A 27,319-nucleotide genomic window follows, 5' to 3' on the forward strand; every position below is an offset into this window, starting at 1 on the left:
TCCACTGCATCCCCCTGTGGCGGTGCAACCGTCACGTGGAGTCTATCGACAAGCGGCACTGCTCTCTGGCCGCCGTGCCCGAGGAGATTTACCGCTACAGCCGCAGCCTGGAGGAGCTGCTGCTGGACGCCAACCAGCTCCGCGAGCTGCCCAAGGTGAGCGCGGGGAGGGGAAGGGGCGGGCGGGACGAAACCGGTTCCAGCGCCGCCGCGTCGCTCGAGCGCGGCGGAGGGAGGGCGCAGGTGAGCAGCCCGGCAGGTGGCCGCCGCGCAGCGCCGGGAGAGCGAGGGTCAGCCGTGCGGGGCCCTCCTGGAGTGCTGCGTGCGGGTGTGGGGCGCCCAGAGCGAGAGACACGTGGAGTTGTGGAGTGGGTCCGGAGGAGGGACGCGAGGATGGTCCGAGGGCTGGAGCGCCGCTCCTGTGAAGGGAGGCTGAGGGAGCTGGGCTCGTGCGGTCCGGAGGAGAGGAGGGTCCGGGAAAAACTCGTGGCCTTCCAGTACTTTAAAGGGAGCTTCTGGCAGGAGGGAGATCGGATTTTTACACGGGAGGGAATGGTTTTAAAGTAAAGGCGGGGAGATGGAGATCAGGTGTCGGGGCAGTTTGTCACGGAGCGGGCGGTGAGGCTCAGGCACGGGCCGCTGGGCGGCTGTGGGTGCCCCGACCCTGGAGCTGCTCGAGGCCGGGCTGGATGGGGCCTGGGCAGCCTGAGCTGCTGCTTGATGTGGCAGTCAGCAGCCCTGCGCACAGGAGGCAGTTGGAGCGAGGTGATCTTTGACATCCCTTCCGCCCAGAGCCGTTCTACAACTCTGAATGCCTCCCCATTATTTCTGCTCCTCGCTTAGTTTTCTCCTTTTCTGTATTAAGGCACACATGAACCAAGATGAGACCCCCTTTTTCCCTACTTTTTTTTTTTTCTTTTTCTTTAAATGTATACCCATCATCCTCCCAGGAACACAAATTAATAAATTTTACAGCAACTCAATAAAAAAAATAAAAATAAAAATATCCTCTTGCTGTTGCACAGAGATCCTTTTGGTTTCCCATTTCAGCACTCCTCTTCCTTTCCCAGGCCTCCCTAACCGTTCTGCTTCATTACTCAGCAGCCTGCTAGAGAACTTGCCCATGTTTGTGTTGACAGTGACCTTTCTTAGCTGCTACCACTGGTGTCTCAGGCTCCTTGCCCTGCCCACGCATATTTTCCCTTCCTGCCATGTCCTTGGATGTCCCAGGATCTTGCTTACTTCCTTCAGTCTAAACGCTCTTTCTGCTCCTTGCTTCCTCTCTCTCACATCCCTTCTGTGCCTGATTCTTGACTGCCCTTGAAGATGTTTTCTTTCTTTGTGCTCTGCTCTCTCTCCCTCTGCTCCCTCCCCTTCCTCTGCCGCCTTGCAGGTTCCATCGTCTCCTCTTGCCCTTCCTGCAGGATGAGCCAGCCTGGTGGGATGTGCTGGAGGAGCAGGCTGTGCCCGTTAAGCTTCTGGTGGTTTTCCTCAATACTGAGGTCTCTTATCCTTTCTTGGCAGTTGTGGATATTTTCCCACAGAACAGCAATTTCTAGCTGTCAACATGCTTCTCACTGCTTGTGCTTTACAAGAAAAATTAAAGAGCTGCACCCTTCAGACTTAAAAATAAGGCCTTTGTTTAGGGCCAGTTGAAGAGTATGGCTCTTGTTAAAAAATCCCTCCTGCGTTGGGTGTGCAGTATTCCATCCAAGAGCCTTCCAGTGAATATTTGCTGTATCTGATTTGACTGGGAAAAACGTATTGTGTGGGCACCTGTGAGCTCAGAGCAACTTAAAAAATGTAGTCTGTGTTTTTCTTCTTAAACCTAAACCATTTTTATTTTCCTTGTGAGTGAAAACTTGAAGGCTAAGCTGTAATGTGTAGTGTATCATTTGCTACGTGTCAAGAGCTATACTTCACTGAAGAATAAGCTTTCTGGCAAATTGCTTTGATAGAAGAAAATAACACATTCTGCACAATGCATTTCAATAGCGAACCTGATGAAAACCATCAGGTAAAAATGGGGTGCTTTCAATTCTATAGATCAGCCCGTGGTCAATTAAGCGTTGTCTCCTGTTCCTGAGCATCAGAATTTAAGGGCCAGTACATCCTGTCAGCTTAATTGCTCTCTGTCTCTGAATTTGCTGTAGCAAACTGGACCTCAGCATTGTTTTTTTCCTCCTATTTCCTAGAAAATGGAAGTTTCTTAAGAACCCATGACAGCAATATTTTATTTTAGCTTTTATCTTAAATCATCGGTGTTCTTCTCACTGCTGAGTAGTGGAAGTAATTTCTGTCTCTTGTTTTGCTGCTGTTTTGTCTAACAGCAAAACTGTGGTGCTTTCTCAAAGGAAAAAGACCACTTTCTCATGAGACTTTGAGCAGATGTTGCTTACATGAAAACTCCAATGGGGGAAAAAAAAAAAAGAGGCAAAATTTTATGTATGCACTCAGTTTAGCTTAAAGGTCTGCTGAACTCTTTCTTCTTTTGGGGATTATTTATATGTAGGATTTGTAGACCTAATCTGATGTAACTCAGTCATTTCACTTCTTTCAGCTTGCCCATAGCTGTATCTGTAATTTTATGTTCTATGCCAGTGCTTCTCTGTGCCGGTCCTCGACTGATGTGAGACCACTTCCACAAGGGACCTGGTTAGACAGTGGCCACCTCCCATGCTCCAGTTTCTGTGTTGGAGAAACGTGAGCAGCCGCTTAGCGTTCAGCTTGGGCAGTGTCTGTGCATCTCGTTATTACACGGGGTGTTGAAATCCAGGGTGCTGTTATCATACCAGAGTCTTGTGAAAGCTCTTTAAGAAAAAGCACTCTGTTCTTCTCATACCACTCCTTGTTTTTAGAAAATATCTCTTAGACTGAATTTCACCGTTCTGCCATAATTTCTTTCCTGACGCAGCTTGGTTGACAGCTGGTATTCTGGTGTGGAATGAACTGATATTCTAAACTTCTTTTTAGGTTTGTCTGTGTATAGGTTGTAACTGTCCCTTCTCAAAGTGTAAATCTAGTACATTTTATTTGCTTTTTGAAATTGATAGATCTCATTGGTACTGTGGAGATGTGTGGTATCTAACATGGCTGGACTGTTGCAGTGGATGAATATTGGCTCTAGGAGAGCGGATTTTGGCATGTTCAGAAATGTGCCTGGAACAGTCTGTGGGAGACCATCCTGGAGAGGAGCGGGGTATGGGAGAGAGAGTTAATTTTCATTGGTCGCCTTCTGTAAGCTCAGGAAGACCGTTCTGATGAGCAGGAAAACAAGCAAAAGTGGTAGGAAGTCTGTGTAGATGAACAGGTGCTCCTGAAACACTCAGACAAAAAGGAAGCGTAGAAGAGGATGGAGTGTTGACAGTTGACATGGGAGTGCCCCAGGGACACTGTATGTAGTTAAGAAGGTCAAAGCCCATTTGGAATTGAGTCTAGGAAGGGCTAATAAGGACAAAATGATAATCAGTAAGTATATCAGCAGCAAAAGACAGACTAGGGAAAATTTGCTTTTGAGTGTGGCAAAGAGAATGCTGAAATGGTGACAGAGGACACAGAAAAAGCGGAGGTACTGAAAGCCAGCTTCATCTTGGTCTCCTGTTAAGGCTGGTCTTCAGCAATCCTGGGTCCCTGAGATCAATGGGAAATGTCTGGAGAAAAGAAGAATTGCTTTTAGTGGAGGACGATCAGGTTAGGGAACATTTAAATAGTGTGAACATAGACAAGTGCATGGGACCTGGCAGGATGGACCCACAAATGCTGAGTGAGCTGGCTAGTTTTACTGTGAAGCCACTCTTGGTTATATTCAGAAGGTCTCAGTAACCAGGGGAGATTCCAGAGAACCAGAAGAAAGGTAATACCACATCTTCCTTCTTGAAGATAGGAGTTGGAAACTACGGGCTGATCAGCCTCACCTATGGGGGTAATGGTGAAAATCCTTCTGGAAACCAGCTCCAGCCAGATAAAGGACAAGAAGATGGCACGGAGTTATGGAGGGGAAATTGTGCTTCATCAACCTGGTAGCTTTCTACAGTGAGATGAATGGCTTGGTGGCTGGGGAGAGCAGTGGATGTTGCTTGTCTTGACTTTAGCCAGGCTTTCAGTGCTGTCTCCCATATCCTCATGGACAAGTTGAGAAAGTATGGACTGAATAAGTGAACAGTGAGGTGGACTGAAAAAGGGCTGACTTGCCAGACTCAAGGAACAGTCATCCGTGCTATAAAGTCCAGGGGGAGGTAATTCCCTAATGGTGTAACCAGACATTGATACTGAGGTCAGTAGTACTTAACATCTTCATTAATAACCTGAGTGATGGGACAGAGTGCTCCATCAGCAAGTTTGCAAATGAGACAGAATTGGGAGGAGGGGCTGATCCATCAGCAGGTTGTTCTGTGATCCATAGGGACCTTGGCAGGCTGGAGAAATGGACAGATAGGAATCTCGTGAAGCTCAGTAAAGAGAAATGCAGAGTTCTGCCCCTGGGGAGGATTCACCTGTGCTGCTGTACAGGCTGTATAGGGGCCAATCAGCTGGAAAGCAGCTTTGAAGAAAAAGGCCCTGGGGGATCCTGATGGACAAGCTGACTCCCTCATGGCAAAGGCATTACTCCTTTAGATGTCTTTTAGCTGGTCATTGACAACTTTGGAAAATGTGTAAAGTAAGAATCAGGACCTGGTAAGGTACTGTAGTACCACTGATGAATTCTCACAAGCAGAGACAGCGTGGTGTCAAAGGGAAATGTGACATAAAAGCAAGCACTTACAAACTTTTAAGCATGTCAGCAACAGCTCAAGTGCATGCGACAACAGAATATGTAAGTAAATAAATCTTTCTCCTGTGTAAATACAACCCTGCAACCCTGGAGATAATTTGTAGCGCTCCTCCTCTCCCTCTCGTTCTCACTTCTGCTGAAAATTAGTCAGTAGATTACATTCGTCTCTAATATTTGTTGTCTTTACTGCTAGTAATGACCTTCTGCTTCAAACTGCTATCATTTATTTGTGCTACCTGTGCCAAATGGAGTTTTGCTTTGCTGTGTCTCTAGTACTAGAAGGCTCTAGCACTGAAATGCTGCTCCTCCCCTTACACAGCTGTAGCTCCAAGTAGGTGTTCCTGCCCTGCTGTGTTTTTGATTTCAGTTGACAGCTGTTTCCATCTGTTTTTTTTTTGAGGAAAGGTGCTGAAGAATTCAGGCAGCGTTTTTGGGCATTCATGTTTTTGTTGCACAAGTGATTCATTCAAGGAATGAGCATCGTTTTGGCCACTTTCCCGAGGGAAAATCTTGAGTTCTATCAATCCTGCCGGTTTGGCTTAATTCTGTTAACTTTCCTTTGTAGAATCAAGAGTGCCACTTGCATTGTAACAAATAAACCCCTCTGCTCACATGAGCTGCTCTTTCTGTGAGTTGCTTGCTTATCTCTTCAGTCTGTTTCTGTTTTCTTTCTTCTTCCATTGGCTGACATGAACCCAATTTTGCCAGAATGAAGTGTTGGCGTGGTTTTATTTTGTATTTATTTTTAAATATAGGGCTGAGTGGATGAGGCTTGATTAGTTTTCCAGTGAGAAAATGGCTCCATTCAAGATGTATAAGAGAAACCTCTATACGTTCTTTGATAGTAAGAAAAGCTTCAATTTCAGGCTGGAAATTGCTGCTAAATAGAAAGTTGTAGGCTCTGTTAGTGCTGATGCTCATGGAATTATTTGTCTCATTGAAGTGCTGTTAATTAGGCTGGCTTAACTGAGCAGTATTAAAAGTGTTGCCAAGATACACATAGAGACATCGGGTCTGCAGTCAAACCCTGCTATTACAGCATGTTGTGGGGATGTTCTGCTGTGCCCTGGATTGCCTCAACGCAGGAGCTGCAATGAGTTTCAGCTGTTACGGCTTTTCAAATAGAAACTGAATTCTGTTTGATGTAATACATTGGAAACATTTCTGATTGGTGTAGCCATTTCTGAATGATGAAGCCATAACAAATATTGCTATATATATTTACAGTTGCTGAACTCTGTTCCACACACTCTTGATTCCCTGTCTTCCCTGTGGACTTTCTGACAGGTGAAACAAATACAGCAGAAAGGAGTTATTGTTTGACTGCAGTAGTGCTCAAGAGCATTCATGTTGTGCCTTGGATAAAGGATGAGCAGTTACTGCAAGGGAGTAGGATGTACTGAGCAGGCAGGGGTTGTTATGTTCTGTAGTTTAAAGGAAAAAAAAAACCAAGAAAGCACGAAGTTCAAAGAAACACCATTCACATAACTGCACTTGATGATTTGATCAAGGAAACGGTGTCATGCATTAGAAGTTGTCATGAAAGCTAGAAACAGGGCTCCCGGTTTGCATTTATTTTAAGTGGTCTGTTACAGAACCAAGAGTGCCTTTAGAGGTAGAGGTTGTGTAATTTGTTTGTTGCACAGGCGTGCTTTGCACATCCAGTAAATAAATGCATCCATCCCTGACAGTGGGTGAGGTGAGGGCTTGCAAGCCTTCCAGTGGATCCTCACCTCTCAATATCTTTTTAATGATCATTTTGTCTCTTAATCTTCTGTCTTTTTATTGTGTTCTTCTATTTTTTCTCATTTGTGATTGTGAAGGATCTCTTGCAAGGACAACTGTTGCATATGAGAAGGCTTTTATCAGCACATTGGTGTTTGTTGCATGGCTCAGCAGCTACAAACTGGCTGAGAAAAAACTGCAGCGAGACACCTTTTCAGTAGGTCTTGCCAAGAATTTTCTGGACGGTACTAGGACAGATTGGGATCTCTTCTGTGGAATGTAATCCTGCTGTGTTTTAACAAATGTGTCTTTAAGTGCTTTTCTAGGCTTCTGTCTGACTGTTGGTTTTATCACATTAACAAACATTTAGCAAAAAAGAATGCCTTTGGTTTAGAAGATGTTAAGGATAGGAAAATGTAATTATGAATTGTGATATGCGCTATATGCACTCCAGCACTTACAACAGAGAAACAAAAAAAGCCCCAACCAACAAAAAACAAAACAAAAAAACCCCCACAAAATGGAGGTGCTCATTTCCAAGAATGGATCACAGGTAATCAAGTGGGCCAGTTCTGACTGCTGTGCAGAATTGTCTGTGCAGCCCAGGGACATGGAACTCAACGTCAAGACTCCATGTAGTTAACAATACGGATTTCTGCCCAGATCCCCACCACTTGCAGTCACTTTGTCAAGTCACAGAATCACAGAATGGCCAGGGTTGGAAGGGATCTGAAGGATCATGAATCTCCAACCTCCTGCCATGGGCAGGATCACCAACCTCCCCATTTAATACTAGATCAGGCTGCCCAGGGCCCCATCCAACCTGGCCTTGAACACCTCCAGGAATGGGGCTTTGGGCTTTTTCAAATGCCTGTCTGGAAGAGAGAAAAGCTGTGATACGGGCTCTTGGCCCTCACCAGGGATGCCTGTGTCTTAGTAGCTTTTTAGAGACCATTTTTTGTCTCTCAATTAGCAGCTGCTTCTGCACCTGATAAGTGCAGTGCAAGGCTGATGTGACTTGCAGTGCCTATGAGTCTGTGCCGTGAAGATGCCCTTTGCATACTTGGCTGGTTTCATTTGATGGCTCTTTTTTCCTGAGGGCTGCCAGGACGTAGCTTGGGGGTGAGTTAGTGTCCTGCCTGCTTTGCATGTACTGTTCATCCCTGTTGTGCCAGCAGTTGGTAAGCAATTGTTGCAGTATCCGCCATCACCCTTGGACATAGACTGCAGAAACATGGCTGTACATACGCCTGTGTGAGAGGCTGGAGAAGCTGATCATAGAGCCAGATGGTGTTTTGGTTCCTCTTTGTGCTGGAGAGGCTTGAAGTCATGTGCATCACACACAACTTTCATTAGTCCTTCTGAAATGGGGCCAGTCTCCAGACAGGAACGTGGGATTTATGAGACTGGAAAGGAGGTGTTCCTGGGGGAGAGCAGCTCCATAACCTAGTTGGTTCCTGCAGTCGCCTGTTACGAAGACCTTGGCAGCCCCTCTGTGTGGGTTTTCTGGATCATCCTTTAGAAGTGCCTCTGTGCATTAACTTCCTAATGAGCCCTGGTGTGTAATTAGGATGCTTTTAATTACCCTGATGGATAACCTCACCCCATTAATGATTTTGAAGCAGGCACTCTGGATTTCACTAGCGTAAATCTGCTATGATCTTTACTGGCTAGCTTTGCAGTTAGTGTTCGCATGCAAAAATTAAAGCATTCATTCTGATGCAGTTCTGAAAGAGGTCTTAAAGAAGCATAACCAATTCTAAGCAATAACTTCAGCTCAAATGAGGTGAGCAGCTTCCAGTGTAACTTTCACGTTGTGTTGTTGCTCATCGCTTATCGCATTCGTGTGAGTTTTACAAATGTCTTCTGACACTGAGTTTCTCTTTCTTTCAGCCTTTCTTCCAACTTGTGAAGTTACGGAAACTTGGACTAAGTGATAATGAAATCCAGCGGCTCCCTCCAGAAATAGCGAATTTCATGCAGCTGGTGGAACTGGATTTGTCTCGAAATGGTGAGCTGCAAAGTTAATTTCTTTGATTTTTGTACTGTCGTATCACAGGATCTACACAGCTGGGTTAGTAGCGTTTTTCTGTCTCTGAAGCTGCTGTCTGTGTCTCACAGAATGCTTTTCTGTGTGATGCGTTGATTTAGCTGAAGTTCCAAATGGATAGGAGGGAATGAGCAGAAGAGAGGCAGTGGTAGAAATATAACAATAAAATAATGCTGGGCTTTAGTTCTGCCTTTTTGAGAGCCTGCTTTATTTTCCAGTTTGTAGAATGCTTGAAACCCTATTTTTTATCTGTCACTGTGTTGATTTCTTCCCCTGAGCTCTCCAAAATGCTTAGAATTTAAAAAGAAAAAGAGAGTGAGAGAAAAGAGAACTCCTGTCTGTCCCAGAAAAGGTACCTCTGGGTTAAAATCCAGTTCTTTCTTTCTATTCCCCTCTTTTCCTGTCATTAACAAGAGTCCGAATGCTTGTGTTTCTCATTTTGCTTCTAGTAAATGAATGTTTTGTTATTGATGGAGAGAAATTCAGAAAAGGATGCTGGTAGAAACTGTATTTTAAAATATGTTGTTAGAAACCATATGGGTTTGTCATTCTGCTGTTAAGTTGCTGATGCTGCTTAAATTGTCCTAAGCCATGGTGGCGTGAAAACGGGTTGGATTTGGCTGTTTTCTTGTATCCTGGTGAACTTAGCAATTCTCAAAGAAGGTCAGGGCCTGCTGGGTCACCTTTAAGCGGCCTTATGACCCAGTGGTCTAGAAAGAGTGAATCAGTGTTAACAAATTAGGGCAACTGTCAGCTATTTTTGCTTCCTTGTATTCCTCGTATATGTGCAGAATGCTCTCTGAGGTGTGTGACGGGTGGGCTGGGCCGGGCACGGCTGTGCAGCCTTGTAAATAGGAGAGGGCTGTAACTGAATGTTAGGAGAAGAAGTACTGCACAAGGAAGCCTTGTTTTTGTTACACTGTAATATCACATTGACTCTTTGTCACAGAAGAATGTTCAGCTGTCACCTCACCTCCCTGTAACTATCTGCATTTTATATCTACCCTTTATTAGTTTGGTGCTTTTAATGCTATCTGACAATATAACTGATGCGTAATGAGTCTCTAGGCAGTTTCTGGAAAAAAAAAATAATCTGTGAACCATATAATGCCATGCACATTTGCAAGCCTTGGAAGAGAAGAAAACTGGAAAGAAATGGTCTGAAAAACAGAAAAATCACATTAGTTAAAATATTTTAGAAATAGATGAGTGTTCGTTGGTGCAGTATTTTTGGCTACTGAGTTTGGCTGAGATTGGTGCTGTCTGTGACAGATCTCAGTGAAAAGGAAATACTGTGCTGGCTGAGTAGTTCTTTCTGCTAATGAATTACTGGCTGCAAAAGAGCTGATGGATCAGAGCCATGTGAGCTATTGTCAGCCTGACTTGAAAGTTGGCTTGAGAGCTCAACTGTAACAAGAACAGATGGTGTGAACATTTATGGCCGGGTAGGTGCATGCGTGTCATTAGAAGTTACTGCGCGAGGAAGTGTTTTCTGAAGTGATGTGTTGGACGTACGCAGGTTGCGGGAAGCAATTTCTTTCCTGCATCCAAAGTTCAGTGTTAATCATGCGTTTTATTGCGTTGCTGATTCCTCTCTGTGATTCATTGCAGAAGGTGACTGGTACTGCTGTCCCAGAGGACACTCACAGTTAACGCACAATTTGACTCTTCGGCTTAACACCGAAACTCACCGTGAGGTGGTACAGGGAAACCACTGCGCAACAGAAGATGACTGATGTTACTTTCCACTGTTTAGTCGTGTTTAGGTTGTCATGCAACTCGTTTGGCTCTCGGAGTTAAATGGCAAAACACGCACCATATGTGATGCTGCAGGGGGAAATTCTCATACAAGGTTTTGGCTTTTTTGCAATATTTTTGTTTCTTAACTTTTGTATTTTGAATCCAACTTCCAGTATGTTAGATCTGCAACCCGACAAAGATTTCTCCTGTTCAGTGGTTTGCATTTCCTCGCTTTTTGTTTTTCTAATTACTAAACTACTTGGAGGAAAAAAATAAAAAAAAATAGGAACTCTTTGTATTCTTTTCAGGCACAGAAAAACAGCCCAGCTTTTCAAAATGCACTATGCTGCATGAATAGAAAAGTGTGATGGTGACATCTGAACTCGGGAAATAAGAGATCATTGTTCTGTGTTTTTTGTTATTTTAGCTGTCTGGTTCACTGCGCTAATTGCTTTCAGTTCTGGCCATTCTGTTTCCTCAAGAGCTTAAAAATGCAAATATAAATTCACTTAACGATCCGTGTACAGTAGTAGCCCTTTATATTTTAACCTCTCCTCCTCCTCAGAGGAGGAAAGTCTTTAGAATAAACAAAGAAAGTACTGCCATCTCCCTCTTAATAAAATGGTAACATGTCATCCTTCCTTGTTTCCATCTAATCCTTTGGTCTGCATTTGATCTTTGAAGTTCCCTGAGCTGATGTGTGACTTGTACGGCTGAACTTCAGGACACTTCCAGGCCTTAGTGGAAGCATTTTCTCTGCATTTTGTGTAGTGGTGATGTGCTGTATTTGGAGGTGGGTCAATGCCCTCTGGCAGGATCTCTCCTGGCTCTCTGGCACCAGCTCTGAGTGCCTGTGCAGTGCAGTGTTATGTGCTTTCTGTATAGACTCTCAGAAAAGGTGAGCAGGGAAACTCTTCAAGTATGACTTTCTTACATTCCCAGGTTCTTTACAGTATCTGAGACACATTCATGTATATTGAGTACACAGTTGATCTTTTAAGTAGTTTTTGGTTAATGAGTGAGTATCAAACTGCAAGAATCCTTCAAAGTAAACGTAAAGATCTTTTGCAGATGTAAACTTCATGTTCCTATGCTCTTTCCTTTCACTGTCGGGAGTATATATGAATGAGCTCTGGTTACAAAAACCAGCACAGCCTTACTGGTGCAAGGGGAGGAGGATTTGGGGGGAAGGCTAAGAGCCTTGTGATCTTGAAGTTTTCCTTCTTTTTTGCACGTTAATGCTATTTCTTATTCCTTTATGAGAATGAATTAATGTAGGTTTCAAAGGAAGCATCCCTCTGTGTTTTCTAGCCTTGATGAGGCTGATGTTTGAGCAAAGGCAGTATGAAAAGCCCAAAGATAGGAATATCAGAGGGCAGAGGAGAGCTTTGCTGAGTAGACAGCATAGTGAGGGTGAACATTTGAAGGGTTATCTGTCAGTACAGTTCATCTCTGCTCCTCAGTGTCAGGTTGTTCAAGCAGCTGGTGAGCCGGTTCAAAGCTAAAGAAAGCAGACCTGCTGCATTTTAGCAGTGGGTGCTGGAGCTTTTAGGGTTACTGGCAAAGTTGTGTCTAAGACTATGAGTGTTCCAGGTAGCATCCTCTGACACACAGAACTCTGCTGCTCATCTGCCGTGTGTCTGAGATGACTGCTGGATCCTTCCAAAGCCCCATATTCAGGTAAATCCCGTCCAGGATGCTCACATCACCAGGGATTTTTTTCAGGGACTCTGGCTTGCTGAAGCACATACACGCAATTTGGGCAGGGCTCCCGTGCTTTGCATTGAGTTTCAGATCAAGTTTTTGCCTACGTGGTGAAGAAGAGAGATTCTCCTCTAGGCAGAATAAGAAATGCTTGTGTGCTCTGTGTTTTCCCACAGCACGTGGGACCCACTCTCAGTCTCCGAAGACCCTGTGATTCAGAAAAGTAATGTAATCCAAGGCAAGGAAGATGTGCCTCAATTCCTGCAGCTCTTTCTGTGTAGCTCAGCAGGTGCTGTGCTGAAGCTTCCTTCTCTCCAGGAGCACGTGCCACTGTTTGAAATCCTTTGGCACTGTAGCAGGCTGCTGCCCATGCTGCTGGTCGTGCAGAGATTTCTTGAAGCATCCCCTCCTCCTTTTTTCTTCTTCACAACCCCTGGGGGCTAAACTCATAGAGCTTAAAGCCCTGCCATCTCACATTCATTACCATGCTAATGGCTTTTCTTCTTCTGTAGCTTCCTCCAGACAGAAGAAGTATGGCATAAAGTTTCTGCAGTTAATGTAACACATGCTTATATGCAGGATTTTGTCTGCTGTGTGTGTAAGCCGTGCTGCTGCAGATGTGGTTCATTCCTTTTTGGTGCATCCCTGCCACAAGAACGCTTTCTTGTTTCTTTGCCTTTGATAAATATTAAATCCTCCAGATTCCCCTGCTACACTTTTCCTGATATTGCATGTTCTTTAAAATGCCCCACAGGTATTAACCTGCTTAGTAATAGTATTTTTATTTGAAGTAAGTTTCTAGCGGGCATAATTTCTCGTAATAATATATTATAGTGTGGAGTCCTGGATTTTTTTTATTTATTTATTTTTTTAAAGCTCCTGTCCCTTTCCTAGCCTTTGACAGGTGGCTCAGCAGTTCGTTTCAGTTTCAGCCACAGAAAACCCCTGTGAGCTTTCCCACCGAACACTGGCTGCTGGGCTTCGGTGGCTGCCCCCAGGTGTGGGAGCCCCGTTGCACAGTGCTGCTGTGTGCCCCTGCCTGCCATGAAGGCTAACCCTCCTGCCTGTGTGGGGGATGAGCCTTTTGTGCTTGTGTATGTTTGCTGTCTCTGTGATAAAAGCCTGGCAGGCTTCTCTGATGCTACTCTCTTTGTTCTCATTAAATATGCTTACCAAGAACTTAGTCATGAAGTGGATGCAATGGCTGTAGACCAGATCTGTGCTGCTTGTTGTTCTCTAGCTAGCAGCAAGACAGTAGTGATCCTCTGTGGAAGCTCTCGCTAACCTTCAAGTTTTCTCTTGTGTCCAAGCCTTGAGTCTCAAAGCAGTGGAAAAGTATCAGGTGGATTTTGATGGTCTCTGTAGATGGATTACGCTGGCTCTGTTTCTGATTCCTGTCTCTGTGCAGCTGTAATCAGTTACTTGCTGAACTCAGGAGTGATAGGTTGGCTGTGGCAGCTACTAAAGCAATCTGTGTGTGGGCAGATCTTGTTAAGACATATTTGACTCAGCATGATGCTGAGTCCTCAGGATGATTCTTTACTTTGAATGGTTCGTTACTCTGTTAATGATAATATTGCAATTTTGATATGTGCAGTTGGTTCTGTACTGTGGAAATGGCTATTTAATAACATTTCTGCAGTTTCTGGTTAAACTGGGCTTATGGCACTGTTTTAGTGCAGTTGTTTTGGATACAGGTGTGGTGAAACCAAGATCTGCAATTCTAAAGTCCCATCTTGACGCAATTGCTACATTATGGCAAACATGCAGTAGTTTATGTAAAAATAATTGCAAATTCCTCAGAAGCATCCAAACGTGGTAGTGTAAGAAGAGATGACCTGCTGCTGCTAAGGGCTGACAGTCTGACCTGTGTCCAAGATCTTTGAGATCAATTTCTGGCAGCTGCAAGCTGATGTCCCAAGTGCAGAGAACCTTCTTTTACCTTTTCCTTGCTTCCAAAATGGCTTATGTTTGTGGACTGGGAAATTCTTATTTTATATTATCTTCACTCTTTGCGCCTCTACAGTGTGCTGGTGAGACCTCGCCTGGAGCACTGCATCCAGCTGTGGAGTCCTCAGTACAGGAGAGACATAGATCTGAGAGAAGGGCCACAAAAATGATCCATGGAATCGAACACCTCTTCTACAAGGATAGGCTGAGAGAGCTGGGGCTGTTCAGCCTGGAGAAGAAAAGGCTGTGAGGTGACCTGATAGAGGCCTTGCAGTATCTACAGGGGAGCTACAAGAAAGAAGGGGACAGATTCTTTAGCAGAGTCTGTGGTGACAGAACAAGGGGAAATGGCTTCAAGCTCATGGAGGGCAGATTTTGGTTAGATATAAGGAAAAAATCTTTTACAGTGAGGGTGGTGAGGCACTGGAACAGATTGCCCAGAGATGTGGTGGGTGCCCAATTCCTGGAGACTTTGAAGGTGAGGCTGGATAAGGCTCTGGGCAACTTGATCTAGCTTTGGTGTTGCAGGGGAGTTGGACTAGGTGGCCATCAGAGGTCCCTTCTAGCTCCAAGGAATCTATGATTCTGTGATTCAGTTATCATTGTACATTCAGAAACCAACAGCAACAGTATTTAATTTCTGATTGATATTACTGCTTATTTGAAGGGTTTATTCTTTTCAGCTGCTTTACAATCTATTTAAAAGTCTGTTTACACTTCTTAGTCATCCTGAGAACACCGCAATCGCTGCATATTGTGTGATGTGTACATCTTAATCACAGAAGTATTTTAAAGCTTTGTTACGATGCTTGTGAGCACACATGGCTGACATACAGAACATCAGTTAATGCAGCAGTAGAGATGCTGCTTCACTCTTAAGGCTTCACATTGCTTGTTTGTGTTGGGGCATGCACACCAATGCTTTCTCCTTCTATTCAGCTGTCTGATATCAGAGACATACCTGTCATCCTTTCTGTAGAATTACCTCCCTTCTGCCCACAGAATGGGTAAGTATTCCCACAAAACAGCCAGATAACCAGTGTTTTCAAATTAGAAGTACTGACTGAGAGGAAGAGACTTGAATGCTTGTTTCAAGTCAGCCTGGGCTGGTGACCCAGCTGTTTTGCAGTGAGAACATCAGCTAGGTAGGCAGAAACACTCTAAGGCTTCTAAACCTGACCTGTAGTTCCTTTCAAGCTACACTCTCATGTACCAACTGCTGCTTTTTGGTCTTTGGTGTAACCTCAGGTGTCTGTGTCTGCCTCTGCTGCGCTTCTTCAGCTCGTGAACTCTCTCCATGGAAGTCCTCTTCCCCTCCACTTGGCACTAGTGGCCCTGACACAAATAGGCTGGTATGGTTCTGGCAGTAAGTAGTAAGCTGAGACATTTCTGTAAGTTAATACTTGCTCAGTGGGCAAGAAAGAAAAAGAAGGCAGCAAGACGTGTAGTGAGGCAGCATGGTTTGCAAACAGACATTTGTTGTTAAAATATTCAGCAGTTAGATTAGGTAGGCTGCTTTTTTGCCTTCGGAACTGCTTTGTGTCCTTTGTGCACTCCTTTTCCTGCGATAGATGGTTCTTACCTGACAAGAATGCATGCTGTGGATACACTCACTGTAACCCTTGTTGTGAATACCTGGAAACCATGGGATATCCCACCAGTGACTGCTGTAGTTTGTATAGCAGCAGATCACTACTGCTGATAATGATAAGTTCTAGCCTATGTCTGGCAATCAGGCTAGTGATTTTATTCTTGTTTGTTTGGTGCTAATTGGTAGTAAGGCTGCCTATCTGTAGACCAGAAGAAAACAGGTTTTTCTCTCTTTCAGAAAGTTGCCTGCTGACAGTGGTGTGTTTGTGTGCTTTCTTGAGTAATTTTTGGACAATTCTAATTTCTGTTGGCATGTTTTCTTTGTATTGTTTCCCATACCTCTTCTGAAGTTAGTTTAAAACATGAGCTTAAAGCACAATATCATCTTCGTATCCCAAATGTGAATGCTAGGGATCGATTCTTAAAGAAAAGTGCTGGGGACAAAAAATGTGAGAGTGGTCAGGCACTGAATGGCTGCCCAGGGAGGTGGTGGAGTCACCGTCCCTGGCAGTGTTCAAGAGGCATCTGGATGAGGAGCTGCAAGATATGGTTTAGTGCTTGTGGTAGCAGTGGTGATGGGAGGATGGTTGGACTAGATGATCTTGCAGGTCATTTCCAACCTTGGGATTCTATGTTTCTATGTCTACTGCAGACTACTAGAATTTTGCAACATAGTGATTTTTCCATCATGGTACATTATGCCAGATTTTACTGTTTTTCTAAGGGAACTGTGATGGTTTAGGTATCTAGCAACCTTAATGTGTATCTAGCAAATTTGATAGCTTCATCCAAATTCAAAAGGAGACATAGGTTTCAAAGGTGGGGCTTTTCTGAAACCAGTAGGCCAAGCTGGAAACAGAAACCTTTGGTCAAGCATTAAATGTCAATCCGTATGGGAGAGACATTAAAATAAATACTTCAGTTTGTGGGTAATCTAGATTAGAGATCATAAAATGAGGATCTGCAAACAGGCTTTGTTCACTCTTTTCTCTGTAGAACTTCTTGGGGCTTTTCGTGGAGAAGGTTAGATGCCAATAAATATGCAGCTTGACTGTTGCAGTACTTACACAGTATCTGTCATCTGCAGCTTCTCAGCTTCTCAAAACTAGAATACTAGTTTTAACTTTTCTTTTTTTCCTTGCTTTCATAAAATGGATGTGCAGGCTGGATGTGGCTCTGGGCAGTCTGGTCTAGTAGTTGATGACCCTGCACATAGCAGGAGGGTTGAAACTAGATGATCGTTGTGGTCCTTTTCCACCCAGACCGTTCTATGATACTATGATTCTGTGATTTAATTTCTTCTAACTTCAAGGTCCAAGACAGAAATCCTCATAAAGGCATCTCCTATCCTCGTTTAACAACCTTGCTGTTAGCTGCTGATGAAAAGCAGAAGATGTAATTCCTTGCTGAGGTCCGGCTGTTCTGCTGAATTCACCTGAAATTACTGTTTCCCTGTGATCTAATCTTTGAATTTCCCTCAGCCCTGGCCCTTTTCTTTTTCTCATGCTTACCATTTGCAGCATGTGATCCCACATTTCTGATTGTTGCTGCAGCTAGGAAGCACAGTCTGTTGATTTTCAGTGTGTTAACTGTTCAAAAAACCAGATTTTTAAGTCTTTATACAGTTTTCTTTTAAGTGACGTTCTACTCTTTATGTATCTATGAAATGCTCTTTTGTGAACAACATTTTTCCCTGTTTCTCTCCTCCCTTGGAAGAGGGAAGTGTACAGAAACGAGGAGGAGGAGGAAGAAGAGATATACTTACCTCACTTCAGTTTGTTGTTAATTAAATAGTAAGGGATTTGGCTGAGAAAACCCAACCTGAACCTGTTTGTGTATTTTCCATAAAGCTGTAAGGGCGGTTCTTTAAAGAGCTGTTTCTTTTGTGTTTTGTATATCCTCAGCCTCAGAGTTTCAAAAGGGAAATGTTACAACTTGTACAAGAGCCACTCAATCATAATAGACTTTGCAAGAACAACATGACTCTTGTCACATTTTGTCCCAGAAATTGTAACACTTCAGGTAAAGAGGCTGATTACTTCATCCTTCAGGGCTTGTAGCAGAACCTTTTTAGAATGAAAAAAAAAAAAAAAGAATAAGGTCATCATTCCACTCATGATCTTAATGTGGACAGGGAGGGAGATTTAACCCTTCTTCAGCTGTCTTGCTGGAGGAAGCAACCCCTCAGGAAGGGAGAGAGGTGCCCTGTTGCTGTGAGATAACAGCCTCCTCAGCTGAGCTTAGCAGCTGAAGAGCCCTCTGCAAAGGCAAATAAACATTTGCAGCACAAATTCCTCCTCGCAAGACATTTGATTAATTGAATAGTTTGTTCCTCTCAAGCTTGGAAGGTGGAGGAGGTGGTGAGCAGGGTGGAAGAGCTTTTTCAGAGTCAGGCTTCAGCCTTCGAGGCTCTGTGCTATGGACGGCAAGGACCACTTGGAGTTGGTTTTAAGCTAAAAGAGAGGAGATCTAGGTTAGTTATTAGGAGGAAACTCTTTGTGCAGAGGGCAGTGAGGCAGTGGCACAGCTGCCCAGAGAGCTGTGGTGCCCCATCCCTGGAGGTGCTCAAGGCCAGGCTGTGTGGGCCCTGGGCAGCTGAGCTGGTGGGAGGCAGCCCTGCCCACAGCACGGGGTGGGCTTTGGGTTCCCTTCCAACACAAACCGGTGCATGTTCTTATGAAAGGAAGGGGAACGTCATGACTCCTGCTTTGCTCACGCACCACAGTGTTTGATAATATAATGGGCTGGCTGGGCCTTTAACTCGTGCATACAATATATGTGTAATGTGAGAAGAGACAGGAGAAAATTCTTCCATGTATTGAACGGGATGAACGCGATCTGTTTAGTGTCTGGTTATCTGTCTCCTGAGGAATAGCGCTGCCTTGTTTCATAGTTTTTAAGTCTGGAGTGAGTTTACTGGGTGTAAATGTGATGTGGCTCATCAACCAGCCCCACCAAAGCAGAATGCTCCGTGTTGCCTTTGCAGCTGAAAGTAGCTCTGATCTAATGGTCCTCTCACAGCCTATGACCTTCCTGACCGTTGCTATCTTGATATTGATAATTGGAAATGATGTTCACTGTTGCAGAGTATGTAAAGAATGCTGGCCACATAGGCTTTGGATAAAGAAAAGAATATTGCCTGGTTTTCAAATTTTGTATAAAGACACAGTAAAAAGTGCTGCACAAAAGGCTTTATCAATTTAAAATGAAGATTTTCTTCCTCCCCAACTCCTGCAGCCATCAGAGGAAGGGAAGAAGGGATGAGAAAGAATTGGGGCATATTGCTGTTGTAAAAAGCTTCAACAAAAATAGATTAGCAGAAAGTAAAAAGATTTTTTATTAGTAATTCTTGCACTCATACAGTACAGAATTCCCTAGGACGATGCATATCTGAAGAGGCATCTTGAATAGAAATGTGTGTGTCTGTGTTTGTATATATGTATATGCACTCTTACGTACATGACTGCCACTTTCTGCTGGCATGAATTTTTTCCTGCTGGTGCATTTGCACTGTCGTACGTCACAGGGCTTATGCTTGGTTATAGCTTTACTATGAGCAGTGCTGCACAATCTGTATGCCAGAACATCTGGGAGCGTCATATAAACGTGGAGCATTCATCAGTGTGTGGTATTAGAAGAATCCTAGATATTTAAGTAGGATTTGAGTCAGTTATCCAGCGGTGGCAAGAAAAGCATTCTAACATACTGCTGCTGATGTTGGCAGTGATTTATGTGTTAATGTCTGTAACAAAACCTAGTAGTAAGCAGTAATGGCAAAAGCTGCTTAATCCATTAGGAGATAGATGGACTTTTTAATGTACTTTGATATACTGCATTGCATTTCAGTTAATTACGCCAGTGTTTCTGTTACGGACTGTCATCACCTCTGCTATGATAATCACTCCAGATTTTTTTGCCGTATACTAAAATGCTCCTTTTCTCTTCTCTTATTTGTTCAAAGTAATCCTATAGTAGTCATCATGCATAGTGATAAAATGTCTGCTAGTAATCTGCTTCTGTTCTGGCTGATAAATCTTTTCAATATTTATATTTCAATGTTGTTTTGCTTACTGAACATATAACAATCTGCAATCTAAAGAGATGGACCAATTTATTTTTTCTGTTCTTCATCCAGTTTGATAGAGGAGAAAAGCAAATTGCAAAAGCATCATCAGCAGGAGGAAAATGCACTTTAAGCGCGAAGAAAAAGTGTAATATGAAACTGGAATTTCTCTTATTTGTCTTGTATCTGTTACCATTTTCTACTGATAAGTTTTGCTCATGTAATGATTTTGTAGCCTGAAATAAGCAGGCTGAGAGAGTATGCGTTAATTCCAGAACTGATTTTGTTGTTTGCAAATGCATCCAAGTTATAAATAATTTGTGTGCAGCTATATTGCAGTTAATATTAGAGTATATTTTACATAGTTCAGATAATTAACTGTTAGCTTTTATAGATAATAGCTAAGACTTGTAAAAGAAGGAGATTATCAAAATAGTTTGGCTTAAGAATGCATAGAAATAGAAAAGGAAATATTTACAGCATGGCAGTGAAGCCACATGTTGATAGAGGAAATCAATAGCATGCGTAGTTTCAGAGACTTGGTATTGTCATTGAAAATTTATCTTCTGCTTTGTATTTTTAGGTATGTATATATGCGTATACATGTGTATGTAGGTTGTTTTTCAAAAAATTAAAGTGTAGTTACTTGAGGTTTCCTTTTTACTTAATGAAAAAGAATAATTCACACATGATATGTGTATCTGTATGCAGAAAAGATGTATGTGTAAAAAGATGCATGTATAAAAGTTGTGGACGTTGACTGGGCTGCAAAGACATAAGTTGTTTTGAGACATCTGAGGATGTAAAATAATGATAGAATCATAGAATCGCAAGGTTGGAAATGACCTGCAAGATCATCTTGTCCAACCGTCCTCCCATTACTATTGCTACCACAAGCACTAACCCGTGTCTTGTAGCTCCTCATCCAGATGCCTCTTGAACACTGCCAGGGATGGCAACTCCACCACCTCCCTTGGCAGCCATTCCTGTCCTTGACCACTCTCTGAGAGAAAAAGTTCTTATGTCCAAACTAAACCTCCTCTGGTACAATTTGTGGCCATTTCCTTGAGGTCCTATTTGTTTCCTGGGAGAAGAGGCCAAACCCCTCCTCATCACAACCTCCCTTGAGGTAGTTACAGAGTGCAATGAGGTCTCCCCTGAGCCTCCTCTTCTCCAGACTGAACAATTCCAGCTCCCTCAGCCGCTCCTCATAAGACTTGTGCTCCAGACCCCTCACCAGTTTCGTTGCCCTTCTCTGGACACGTTCCAGGGCCTCAACATCTTTCTTGTAGTGAGGAGCCCAAAACTGAACACAGTACTTGAGGTACGGCCTCACCAGTGCTGAGTAGAGAGGGATGATCGCCTCCCTGCTCCTGCTGGCCACACTATTTCTAATGCAGGCCAGGATGCTGCTGGCCCTCTTGGCCTCCTGGGCACACTGTTGGCTCATGTTCAGCTGAGCATCAACCAACACCTCCGGGTCCTTTTCCTCTTCAGTAATCCAACCACTCATCCCCAAGCCTGTATTGCTGCATGGGGTTATTGTGGCAAAGTGCAGGACCTGGCACTTGGCTTTGTTGAACCTCAATCCCATTCACCTCAGCCCAGTGATCCAGCTTATCCAGGTGCTTCCCTACCCTCAGGCAGATCGACACCACCTCCCAACTTGGTGTCATTTGCAGACTTACTGAGGGTGCACTCAATCCCCTCATCTAGGTCATCAATAAAGGTACTAAGCAAAATGGGCCCTAGTACCGACCCCTGGGGGACACCACTTGAAACAGGTCACCAGCTGGACTTCACTCCATTCACCACTACCCGCTGGGCACAGCCCTCTAGCCAGTTCCTTACCCAAAGAAGTGTACACCTGTTAGACCACGGGCAGCCAGGTTCCTCAGAAGAAGCCTGTGAGAGACTGTCAAAGGCTTTGCTGAAGTCTAGGTAGAGTACATCAACAGCCTTTCCCTCATTCCTCTCAGGAGTGACAAATAGTACCTGGGCTCCCATAGTTCAAAATAAAGATCTACTTTGAATTAATTAAGGCTCGTGTTAAATGATGTCTAGTTTTGATGTGGGGAAGCAGAGAGGGTGTGCAAGAGGGACAAAGCTATTAAAAAATAAGTGAGCCAATGCTGTTCTATTCGTTTGCCAACTGGTTATCCCGAGAAGGGTGGTATGAGGAATAGATGGTTGGACAATGAACTTCTGAATTTGCTGGTGATTAGCAGTGTCCATATTTGTCATTGCTGTAACGCCAGGCAGAGCTTGTAATGTCTGCTGAATGTAGATAGGACCTTTGTCTTCAGTAATCCTGTAGTGTAAATTCAGGCTTCTACAGACAGTGCTCACGTAGAGGACTGATATGATTAAAGGCAGCAGCTTTGCAGACTGTAAATGCAGTTATGATTTTTGTTTTGATTTCATGTTCCTCTCTGTGTAGGGAAGGGGGAAGTTTTCAGTTCTGTGTGCAGCTTCTATTCCTTAGAGCACTTTCTAAAGGGAATGCTTTCACATGAATGCTTAAAAAGAAAAAGAAAGTTGTCTGTTTCTTAGGACTCAACAATGTCCCTACAGTGACTTCATTACTTTTACTGTCTGTGGCGTTAGAGGCAGGCAAATATTTCTAAGAACTTCATGTGTTGCAAGAATTTATTACTTCTGATTATTCAGGCATTCATAATGACTTCTTTTTTCTTGTAGTTATTTAGATGTCAGTGTTCCTAGCTGTTTGTCCCTACTATAAAAAGGGACTACTGATGTGTGAGGAGATGAAACAGGTGGAATACTATGCCGAAAGAATGGAAATAGGAAAACCCCGGAAGCACAAGTCTGATTTTTATTTTAAGACTTGACTTCTTTATAAATCCCTTCCCAGGTAAATCATATAAATCTTAAGTTGTTAAACAAGGAAACCAAACATGTCTGTTTCATTCTTGCTGGATCTCAATGATAATAAACAAGGGCTTACACAGAGGGCCCGCAGGCTGCTCATAGAAGCCTGAAGTAAGAGGCCCTAAAGAAAACGTTGTGTTCAAGGTAGCATGACTGGCTTCGGTAGATAAAAATCTAGTATTGGAGGTAGAAGAAAAAATCTGTTTTCATGTATAAGTAATTCTTACTACTTTCTGCCTTTCTGTAATAGTATGCTAGCACTGATTTGGGACTTGTTGATTTGAATAATGTTTTCAAATTGCTTATCTTTAGTGTGGTTCTATTTCCATGAGTGTGCATTATGAACAGAACCTCGAACACTCTCTTCTTCCTTTCCTTGCTCTTCCTCCCCCTGTACTTTCTGCCAGCACAGATTGTGGGTGTGTATCGATCGAATTACAGGAGGTTCAGACTTTAATTGGTTCTTCAGAACAATCTTAGAACACAGAGAATCCATTTTTTGCTGGACAGAGGCTGATGCAGATTGGTTGAAGCACAGGTTAACAGTCTGGGATCAGGAAAAACAGTGCAGAGCAGGAAAGTGAAATGGGATTTGAAGAAGTGCAAAGCAGCTTTGCAATGGTAGCTGCTCCTGCTCTGGTTTCAAGTATGAATACTTGGGCATGAAGCAGCCTTGCATGTTGAAATGGCTTGAAAGATACCAAGATAACTCCTTGCAGTAGCACGTTACCGCACGTAATGAGGCAATAGTTTCAGTGTAGATGCTGTACAGTTCTTGATGGTTTTTTTCCCCTTTTTTTTCTTTTTCTTCTGCAGATATTCCTGAAATACCAGAAAGCATCTCATTCTGCAAGGCACTACAGGTAGCAGATTTCAGTGGGAATCCACTAACTAGGTAATTTCCATCTTCTTCTTAGTACTTGCCATACCAGAATTACAATCTTGCTGTAACAATTACAATTTTAAATAAGCCCTTAAGAATTGTGATTTAGGATCTCTATGAAATCTTGCCAACAATGTCTGTCTCTGACAGGATCTGTAGCGAAAGTTCAGATTTAAAACGTGATGAACATCTTCAGTGGGAGGGGATGAAATTTGTTAGCCGACCAGGAAAAATGCAAATCTGATTCTCTTCTAAGTAATTTTCATTCCTCTTCTTAAATGCATAGGAAAACCACGCTCATACCTGGGAGAGATAAAGCAATGGTAAGCACGAATGTATTGGCACAAATCCAGGTGCTTGACAATTTGGAATAGATTGTAGCTCAGCTGCTGCAGATAATGGCTTTTCCTAATGATTAAAGCTTAGACTAGTGTTTCAACACTCTCCTGTCAATTGGGACACAGTGATGTGCAGTAACATGCGGCAAAAAAGCACTGCATCTATCACTGGTTGCTGCTGCTGTTTCCTGGTCTGTATTCTGATGGAGTCGAGGGATTACACACTTACAGAAAAGGCTTGTTTACATTTTTCTGTTCCATTTGCTGAAGAGTTTGGAATTCGTATAGTGAACCGAGACCGAGATAACAAAGGACAGAAGAGGTGATCTGCTAGCTGGAACCTTTGAACGCTGTTTGGAGAACCATTTCCTAAACTGGCCTGTCCCACAGAGCTCCTTTGTGATGCTTAGAAATTCACACAAACCAGAGCATTCACAGTGGGCGTTAACCAGCTCTCTTTGCTTTGCACTGAGATAGGCTGGGAATACTTGCACGATTAGCTGGCTGGCTGGCTGGGATGTGTGAGTGGTAACAAACAGCTGAGTGTCTGTAATATCTTAAGCTGCTACAGCGGTTTTGCAGGGCAGCTTCTCCCACATTGGCAGCTGAGATTCTTCAGAGCAGCGCTTTGAATATAGTGCATAGTGCATTCTAAGTTCTCTGGAAATTCGGCTCTCTCAGCATTAAAGGGACACTTGTGATCTTAATCCCCTTGCCTCTGTAGCCCATTTATATGCTGAGGATAATAATACCACAAAAATCTGGTAAAGCAAACTGAAGCTGAGCTGATGTTTAGATACTAAAGTGATGAGAGTCACTGCGCAGCGTTTTCTCAGAGATGAGTGTGCCGTACGTACAGCAAGAGCTGCATCTGATGGTACTGAAATAAAACATACTAAGCAGTAGCATGTTAGCTATCATTCTCCATTTTGTGAACCAAATAAGGCTTAGGGCCCAAGTAGTGTATCTCTTTAAACAGCATCTGTAATGCGTGACTGCAGCTGAGAGGAACTGACAAAAGAGTTGTAGGGTTTCTTAATGGGGTTAAAATGGATCTCATAACTCATTGCTGGTGGTTGTAGGAGAAATTTAAAAATTCGTGATAAAATGGCTCCAAAATGTATGTATGTACTGGAAAACATCACTCCAACCAGTTTACTAAGTTAGAAAATGCAGACAGTTCAAGTTGTTTGTACATGGTTGCCTGGTGCTTTCTATGATAAAGTCCAGAATTTCAGTTTTACCTGTATTTACCTGTATCTACAGCATTCAGATCTTGGCACTAATTACCCAAGATAGAGTGAGAAAGCCTAGCAGTCATTTCCTTTTGTTCGAAGGAAAGAACTTTTTTAGCCATTGATCCTAGCTCTTGTTTCTTCTGAGCTCAAAAGCCAGTCGTAGAACTTTGCCATCAATGTGCTTCCACTAATACAGAATGTTGTCTCACTGTCAAATTGAATGACTTCAGTACTAAAAATGGCTGCTTTTCAGCTGCTTTCAGGTTTATATTAATAAGAAGGAGATGCATTTAGGTAGGTTAGACTAGAAGTCTGCTATACGGTATAGATAAACCATTTAACTACAGTTTTAAAACTGTTAGCTCCTAAATGGTAAAAACTGCTTTTTCAAAGTAAGCTATTACTGTTGTACACCTAAGGGGGGTGAACAGTCACAGTAGCACTCACACTGTAGAGATACCAAACATGTTCTGTTAATGAAAGACAGAAAATGACAAACAGCGCGGTATGGGGTTGAGCACACGAGAATTTGTAATTTGTCTCCTTCCCTTTTCCCCCATCACACACAGCTGTGCTTGCCCATACACTTGAATCTCCAGTTTGCTAGCAGTCTGTGGATTATACTGTGTTCCCAGAGCTGGGTGGTGTGGGGAGCAGGAACCAAACTACAGCTTGAGCTTAGATTGTGTGCTCTGGGGATCAGGTTTGGTGCAACCTGGCTGCCTGCAGGTGAGGGTGAAGGAGTTCTTCAGTGTGAGTAGGGGGAAGCCAAGCAGTGCAGAAAACTGGGTGTTGGACCTGAAGGCTTTAGGTAATTTGGGAGTGTTGCTTGCATTTTTATCATGTGAGAAGAGTGGGATTGCAAGCTGTTGTGCTGTGGACTAGTACATGTAAAATGTTATAACAACAGAACATTGTCTTGCTGGTAAACAGAGTGTTTCTTCAAAAAGCAGCAAGTAAAGAACAGCCTGGTATCTAACACAAAATGGTCCTGCTGTAAGCATGTACATAACTGAAGCTTAAATCAGAGTAATTGATTTAATTATTTTACCATCTAGCAGATACAGGAAAATACCAGCAGAATATTTTTTTCAGTTTCATTTTTTATAATGCTTTAAATGCAGGTATATGTATATGGCTTTGTAACGTTGCAAATTGGAGGCAAGGAAAAGAGATTAATGCTTTTTTCTTACTATGATTGCTAGAATTTTTCAAGATTTCTGCTGGAATATAGACATTTCTCCCCTTCTCTGTGTGTATTGGCTGAAAAGACTCTAATTTTCTGCAACATGTTCTTTTTTCCTCTGTGTATTCTGTTAATGTGAATACTTATGCTGGAAGTCCTAAACTTGAATTAATATCTCCGTAGGTTGCCTGAAAGCTTTCCTGAATTACAGAATCTAACGTGTCTTTCAGTAAATGATATCTCTCTGCAAGCACTACCTGAAAACATTGGGAAGTAAGTGTTCTTTAGCCTTTTTGTTATTTTATTTATTTTCTTTCCTGGTACATATACTATGTAAGTCACATGCATGATTGTATATAATGTGATATACCTATGAAGTCATTTACAGCTTTGTGCTTTTTTTAATCAGTCTGTTAAAAAAGAATCTCTTTGCATTTTCACTTACCGTTAGCAAGTCAATTCAGCATCTGAATCATATGTGTGTATACTTAAGCTCTGTTTTTAGGGATTTGGATTAACTTGTATTTTTAAATGCAAAATTAAATAGGTGTTTTATGATGCAGAATTGACCTTTAACTTTCCTTTTTTGTAGTAAAGGCCATTGATCTGTTATTGTAAACATGTCAGCCAGCTTGCAGCTTAGCTCAAAACCAGATAGTGCTGGCACAAGAACAAACGGGTAAAAGCTGGCTATGATCAGGCTGGAAATTAGAGGGCTCCTAACCATAGCAGCAGTTTGGTTCTGAAAGAACTCCAGCGAGAACCGTGGAGAAGGAAATTCACAAAACAGCTCTAAAGATGGAATTTGATAAGCCTTTGAGATGTTCGTTAATTCTGGAAAGTACAGCATCATTGCAGGGACAGAATTCTAAAGCAGAAACACAAGAAAAGTAAAGTGAACTTCATTTATTTGTCTCTTGTTGATAGCAACAAACACCCATGCTTGCAAAAAAGGAATCTCTCTTCTCTTAGTGAAGAGATTTGAAGGAGAAAAGGTAATTCCACATCTCCTTAATTAAACATATGAGAATGTTTAGACCAAGGGCACATTTAGCCCACCTTTCTTCTACAGCTATACTGATGTGGATTAAGAAAAATGCATGTTTGATTACTCCTCTTACCATCTTCTGGTTCAGGGGATTTCCTGGGCTCCACATTGTGGTTTGTCTAATGGTAGACATAATGAATCC

The 27,319-nt window shown here is 42.9% G+C and overlaps 1 protein-coding gene across 1 annotated transcript in view; it reads left to right on the forward strand.

Moving 5' to 3' along the window:
- Positions 1 to 5: 5 nt before the first annotated feature.
- LRRC1 (leucine rich repeat containing 1) overlaps positions 6 to 27,319 on the forward strand; it is a gene marked incomplete at its 5' end in the record, with an annotated part of 63,476 nt that continues 36,162 nt past the window's right edge. Inside the window, 4 exons of the mRNA XM_042823745.1 lie at positions 6 to 155; positions 8,389 to 8,506; positions 23,301 to 23,379; positions 26,313 to 26,402. Coding sequence (XP_042679679.1) covers positions 6 to 155; positions 8,389 to 8,506; positions 23,301 to 23,379; positions 26,313 to 26,402 — 437 coding nt within the window. The remainder of the gene's footprint in view (positions 156 to 8,388; positions 8,507 to 23,300; positions 23,380 to 26,312; positions 26,403 to 27,319) is intronic.

Source organism: Centrocercus urophasianus, unplaced genomic scaffold (genome assembly GCF_019232065.1).
Source record: "Centrocercus urophasianus isolate 14NV4802_14NV808 unplaced genomic scaffold, USGS_Curo_1.0 seq_10, whole genome shotgun sequence".
Lineage (NCBI taxonomy): Eukaryota > Metazoa > Chordata > Aves > Galliformes > Phasianidae > Centrocercus > Centrocercus urophasianus.